A 6038-nucleotide genomic window follows, 5' to 3' on the forward strand; every position below is an offset into this window, starting at 1 on the left:
CCCCCGTAGCCAGCCAGTTTGCTAGGCTGCCCCCTCCCCCAGGGGACTCAATTCAGAATGGCGGCAGGAGGAGAGCGTCTCCCAGAACCCAAGCTAAAGAGGGCGGGCAAGCTGCCGGCAGGCGGAGGAGGGCCCAGGAGGGGAGAAGCCAGAATCTGGGGGCAGGCCAAGTCCTGCCAGGCTTTTGGAAGCAGAGAGAATAGGCAGAAAACAGTCATCAGATTGGCGGCTTTGTCCCCAGCACCCCCCACGCTGCTCTGTCTGTGCGGAGAAGCGCTTTGCTGGCCTTTCTTCATTTTTTTTCTTTCTGGTCTCATCTTTCTGAGAGTCGAAAGCCCTCCCTGCTCCCCGCTCCCTCCCTGGGTGGTAGTACTGTGGGAGGGGGCCCTTCAGGTGCCTGGGGTGTCTTTAGAATAAGTTTCTGCTCCTCCTGCTTTGTCAATGGTGGCGTTCTGTTCTGTTCTGTTTGCTCTGGCTCTTCCATGCCTGCCGCAGCCTCTCTGATGAGAGGAGGGGCTTGGAGGGGGTGGGGGCGGTGCTGTCAGTTGACTTGGGAGAGGGGTGGGGGGAGAGAGAAGAGAGGCCTCCCCTCCGACCCCGCCGTGCTTCGTGGAAAGGGGGAAAGGGGGGCTCTGTGTGTGTGCACGCGTGTGTGTGCGCATGCATGTGTACGGACACGCGCTGTCCTGGTTTCTTATGCCTGATCATCTCTCTCCCTGTCTAGATCCCTCTAGCTGAGATGGAGGCTCTGTCTCTGACGTCAGAGATTGTGTCTGAACCGTCCTGCTCTCTAGCTCTGACGGATGACTCTTTGCCTGATGATACTCACACACTCTTACTTAGTGTCCTGGAGAGCAATGTACTTACACCTGGCCCCTTACTGCTCCCCCAGCCTCCCCAGGGGCTGGGCTGGCTGCAGGGCTCCAGATTCCCCACCACCACCACCACCACCACCACCACGCCCCACCCAGAGGCACCCACCAGCAGCCACTCAGCGCCCCAGGCTCCTCTAGGTCTTTCCAGTGGCCCACTGCAGACAAAGAAATTAGACAAGATTAAATTGGGGCCTCAAGGGCCAAGGGGCGCAGCTGTGATAGAGTTAATCCAGACACCCAGGAGTAACACAGCCCAAAACAGAGGTGGCATCAGGCAGCTGACCAAGGGGCCTGCCTGGATGCGGAGTCAGTCTCTGTTTTTGGAGCCTGTGCAAGCCAGCCCTTCCCCTCCCCACACCCCTCCTTCCCACCTCCTCGCCACATGAGCCATTCCCCCCTCCTCCACCACATAGTGGGTGAAAGCTCTCTCTTTGCTGCTACCACTGTGCCCTTCTGCCGGGAGGGGGGGGCGGGGGGGCTGTCCCTGTCTCCTCCGTCACTGTCCCCGTGTGTCCCCATGTCCTGGTGCTGAGGGTGGGGGGGGGGGTCTTTGTATTTGGGACAGCTTCTCTACCCTTGCCCAGTACTGGTCTGCGAGCAGCCCCCTCCGCCTAGCCTTAAGAGACAGGGGCCCCTTCCTCACAGCAAGGCTCAGCTGGGGTTAAGGCCTTGACCACAGGCTGGGGGTCTCTAGGAGTCTTGGGGTGGCTGGCAGAAGTGGAGCCTGGGGCTGAGACAGGGACCAGAGGCTCTAGACTCTTCCAGCAGCCTCTACTGGGGCTGCTTAACTGGCTGGGCCTGTGAGGGGACACAGACCCTCCAGCCTCTCTGAGAACTAGTATGGAGGGTACAGGAATCCCCAACAGGGAGGTGGAGAGATCTTGTGGGAGCAAACCTTGTCTCCCTCCAGCTGGGGTCAAAGGCTGATTGCTGCTTTTCTTCGAAACAAATTAAAAAAAACTCGCTCCCACCCCCAATCTGTCCTGTAAGGGAGGCCCAGAATCCATGGCATTCCAGGCATTCAGACCTTGCCCCCCCGCCTCCCATTTGCCACCTCCCAGAGTCACTGAGAATCAAAAGGCAGGGGGAGCCAGGCGGGTGCCAGTGGTCACCTGTCACTGAGCCCAGAGTAGCCCAGCTCGTGCCCAGTGCTGGGTCCTGGGTCTGTCTTAAGGCTCTGGGTAGGGAGAGAGCCTCTGCTCTGCAGGCAGCAGGCCTTGCTCACTGGCTCGGTCCTCCCCATTCCCCACCCCACCCCCACAGCCCCAGCACGGGGATAGGGGGCTGCTTTTAGCGTTTCCTCCTCCCTGATTTAGAGCCTCTTAATGGGGCCCCCCGGGAACCATTTTTTGAATGATCTGCTGGGCTGGGCCTGGGGGCTGCTCTCCCTTTTTTTGGACACCTTCTCATTCTGTCACCATCCCCACCAGGAGGCTCCGGGAGGTGACTGCAGTGTTGGATAGCTTTACTGGGGCAGGGACTCCTCCCACCTGCTTCCTTGCTGTGCTGGAGGGCTCATCCCTGTGTCTGCCCCCTTTTCCCCCATCGACTAACTCATCCCATTACCGCTCTGTTGGGGGAGGGGAATGGGTCCAGAGCCTGGGGGGCGGGGGTGGGGGTGGGGGGCTTTTGGTTTCGGTTGTCCAGCTCTGCCTCAGTTAGCCAAACCGGATGCCCCCTCTTTTCCCCACCTCCCTTCGCCTGTTCCTTTTGCAGATGGAGCCCCACCCCGAGGGGATGCCCCTCACCCTGGGACCAGACCTGCTGACCGTGCGGAAGTCTGGGGTCAGCCGGACGCACTCTCTGCCCAATGACAGCTACATGTGCCGGGATGGAAGAACCGCTGAGGGGTCCCTAGGTCACAGAAGCTGGGGGCTCCCCAAAGCTCAGTCAGGTAGCAGGGCTCAGGCAGGCCAGCTCGGCTACAGAGGAAGACCCCATCCTTGCCTCAGCCCAGTCCTGACCTGGGGGAGGGGGGTCACTAAGGCAGCGAGAGAGGTCTCTCCGACCTCCAAGGGACCTCCAGCCCTCGGAGAGTGACTTTTAATCCAAGACGAGAGGTCTGTGGGAAGGGTAGAGGCCCCAGGGTGGGAGGGGTGATGGAGGAGAGGAACAAGAGCCAGACCACTGACCTTCCAGCTCTTCTGTCTCCTCCTCCCTCCTCTGCCCACAGGCTCGGTCTTGTCCGTCCACTCCCAGCCAGCAGACACCAGCTACATCCTGCAGCTTCCCAAAGACACACCCCACCTGCTCCAGCCCCACGGCGCTCCCACCTGGGGCACTGTCCCCAAACTGCCCCCACCAGGCCGCTCCCCTTTGGCTCAGAGGCCCCTCCGGCGTCAGGTGAGCAGGTGTGGAGAGGTGGGCGGGGGCCCAGCGCTGGTCCTCTCTGCTGAGAACCCTAGGCTCTTGGTGATGCCCATGGCTGCCCTGTCCATTCTCCCAGCAAACGTGTGTACTGGGCACTGACCAGGTGGCAGAGGCAGTTCTAGGTACTGGAGACACAGTACCGGGCAAAGGAGAAGTGGTCTGGGCCCTTTTTGGTGTTTATATCCCCTTCCCCTTCTTTCACTGAGGAGGCCTGGAGACCAGGCCATGGTTGCTCAGGGACACAGGGTGACTTGGCCGGAGAACCCATGTCTCTGGCCTCCCTTTCCCCGGCCCAGTGGTGCCTCCCAATTATTCTCTGTCCTTCTAGTCTTAGCTAAGGGACACAAGGCATGTTTTAGGGACCTCCGCCTTTGGTCAAGGCTGGGGCTCACCTTCCAGGGGCACAGAGCTGAGGCTTAGGCAGCCAGGGGAGGCTTGTCTGCCCCCACGGTGACAAGGCCACAGCCCATGCCCTGTTGTGCCCTCATGTGTGATCAGGACCATGTGAGAACCAGCTCAGCGCCGCACACTCGTGGATGCAGGCCCCATCCTCGTCCATTTTACAAAGATTCCCAGAGCCGCTTCTGTGTGCTAGGCACAGGGGATGCACCCCCTGCCCTGTGGAGCTCACAGGCTAACCAGAGACTCAAATGCCATCACATCTTTGATGCCATAGGGCCCAGCTGCTGGGATATGCATGCACAGGGAGTGGCAGGGAGCAAAGGGGAGGGAGGGGTTCATTTTAACCTGTGGATAGAGGGTGTCAGGCACAGTGTCACAGAGAACCTGAGCCCATAAAGTCAAGGGGCGCTTGTCATTCCAGAAGGGTGTTCAAGCCCAAAGAATAGCTTATGCAAAGGGCTGGGAGCAGAGCTGGCCCAGTGCTTTTTTGTGCCCCAGGGGCTGGGCACTTCAGGGACCCATGCCTGCCCCGGGTGGGGGAAAGGACGGGGTGTGCGGGGGAGTCACAGCCCTCCTCCCCCAATACTGACATTCCTGCTTGAGGTGGGCCTGCAGGAGGGGGACGGGGTTATCAGGCTTGACGGGGATAGGGGGTGGGGGGCGCAGACAAAGGACAGGTCCTGGGAGAGCAGAAGCCTGGTGGGCTGAGCTCTCCCCCCACCTCCCACAGGCAGCAATAAGGACTGACTCACTGGACGTGCAGGGCCTGGGCAGCCGGGACGACCTGCTGTCCGAGGGGAGTGGGCCCTCCCTGCCTCTGGTCCGGGCTTCCTCCTTCTGGGGCCACTTGGGCTCCCGGGTACAGCAGCACCCCCGCCGACAGAGCAAGATCTCGAAGCACATGCCCCTGCCGGCCCCATGCTCAGGCTCAGAACCCACCTGGAGCAAAGGCCCCCCAGAGACCAGAAGCAGCTTAGAGCTGGACACGGAGCTGAGCTGGATTTCAGGAGACCTCCTGACCGTGGGCAGCCCGGAGGAGCCCCTCTCCCCACGGGACCTGAAGAAGTGTTACAGCGTGGAGGCCCAGAGCTGCCGGCGCAGGCCTGCGTCCTGGCTGGATGAGCAGAGGAGGCACTCCATCGCGGTCAGCTGCCTGGACAGCGGCTCCCAACCCAGCCTGGGCCCTGACCCCTCTAGCCTTGGGGGCCAGCCTCTGGGGGGGCCTGGAAGCCGGCCCAAGAAAAAACTCAGCCCACCTAGTATCTCCATAGACCCCCCAGAGAATCAAGGCCCTCGGCCCCCACCCAGCCCTGGCGTCTGCCTCCGGCGGAGGGCTCCATCCAGCGACTCCAGGGATCCCTCGGCCTCAGGCCCCCCTGACAGCATGGCTGCCTCGCCCCCCCCAACGAAAGACGTGCAGAGTCTCTCCGGTTTAGCCTCTGACCCAGCAGACCTGGCGCCCTGAGTCCCGCCCCACTCCCCCACTCCCCTTTCTCCACTGGGTGCCAAATCCTAGCTCCTCCTGGGCTGTTTTCCTTGAAAAATGTTCCGTGGGGACTCCAAGGGGGCGCTCCTCCCCGCCTCAGTGGGGCTGGGAACCAACAAGCAGAATTTCCAGAGCGTTCGGAGCAGCAGCCCTGGCCACCTTGGGGCCGGGCAGAAAGAGAGGCCCAGTGCAGCTGCGGTTCCCAACACCAGGAGCTACTGGGAGAAAGCAATACGTTTGTGCAGAATCTCTATGTATATTCTATTTTATTAAATTAATTGAATCTAGTATATGCGGGATGTACGACATTTTGTGACTGAAGAGACTTGTTTCCTTCTACTTGTATGTGTCTCAGAATATTTTTGAGGCGAAGGCGTCTGTCTCTTGGCTATTTTAACCTAAAATAACCAGGCTAGTTATATTCCCTCTTCTTGCAAAGTACGACCTGGGACCGAGAGTGCATTTCAGCCCTGCCGGTGGCCCATCTTCAGCAGAGAGTGAGAACCACTTTGGAAGCTGTAAATGTAACTTATTTTCTCCTTTAACCTCGCCATCGTTTTCTGTAGGGAAAAAAAAAAAAAAGAGAAAAATAAGATTTTACAAATGAAATGGAACCTTTTTATATATATACATACATACATACCTATCTATATCTATATCTATAATAAAGTAATTTTCCAAAATAAAAAGTTAATCCCGGTCCGAAGTAAAAGCACAAGGGACAGAGTTAGGCATTTCCAGGGGGGCCCTGGAGAAAGGCCCGCGTTGCTGAGGAGGGGGTGGGAGCTGCCTCTGTGTGCATCAGTGTGTGCTTGTACCTGTCTGTCTGTCTGTCTGGGGAAGAGACAACGTGACCCTCTCCCAGGACAGCTGCCACCTTGCAGCCTCACCACCCTGCCTTGAGG

General features: G+C 59.3%; 1 protein-coding gene across 18 annotated transcripts in view; it reads left to right on the plus strand.

Annotated features, from left to right (window-relative positions):
• The window catches only part of CACNA1G (calcium voltage-gated channel subunit alpha1 G), a 62643-nt gene extending 57220 nt beyond the window's left edge, over positions 1-5423 (plus strand). For 9 of the 18 annotated variants that reach the window (XM_059379235.1, XM_059379218.1, XM_059379216.1 and 6 more), the window contains 4 exons: positions 725-859; positions 2592-2769; positions 3049-3218; positions 4378-5423. In XM_059379235.1, the coding sequence (XP_059235218.1) occupies positions 725-859; positions 2592-2769; positions 3049-3218; positions 4378-5112 (1218 nt within the window). In that variant the 3' untranslated portion in view covers positions 5113-5423. The remainder of the gene's footprint in view (positions 1-724; positions 860-2591; positions 2770-3048; positions 3219-4377) is intronic. The other 9 variants (XM_059379226.1, XM_059379231.1, XM_059379223.1 and 6 more) reach the window with 1 other exon arrangement.
• The last annotated feature ends 615 nt before the right edge of the window (positions 5424-6038 follow it).

Source organism: Mustela nigripes, chromosome 16 (assembly GCF_022355385.1).
Source record: "Mustela nigripes isolate SB6536 chromosome 16, MUSNIG.SB6536, whole genome shotgun sequence".
Lineage (NCBI taxonomy): Eukaryota > Metazoa > Chordata > Mammalia > Carnivora > Mustelidae > Mustela > Mustela nigripes.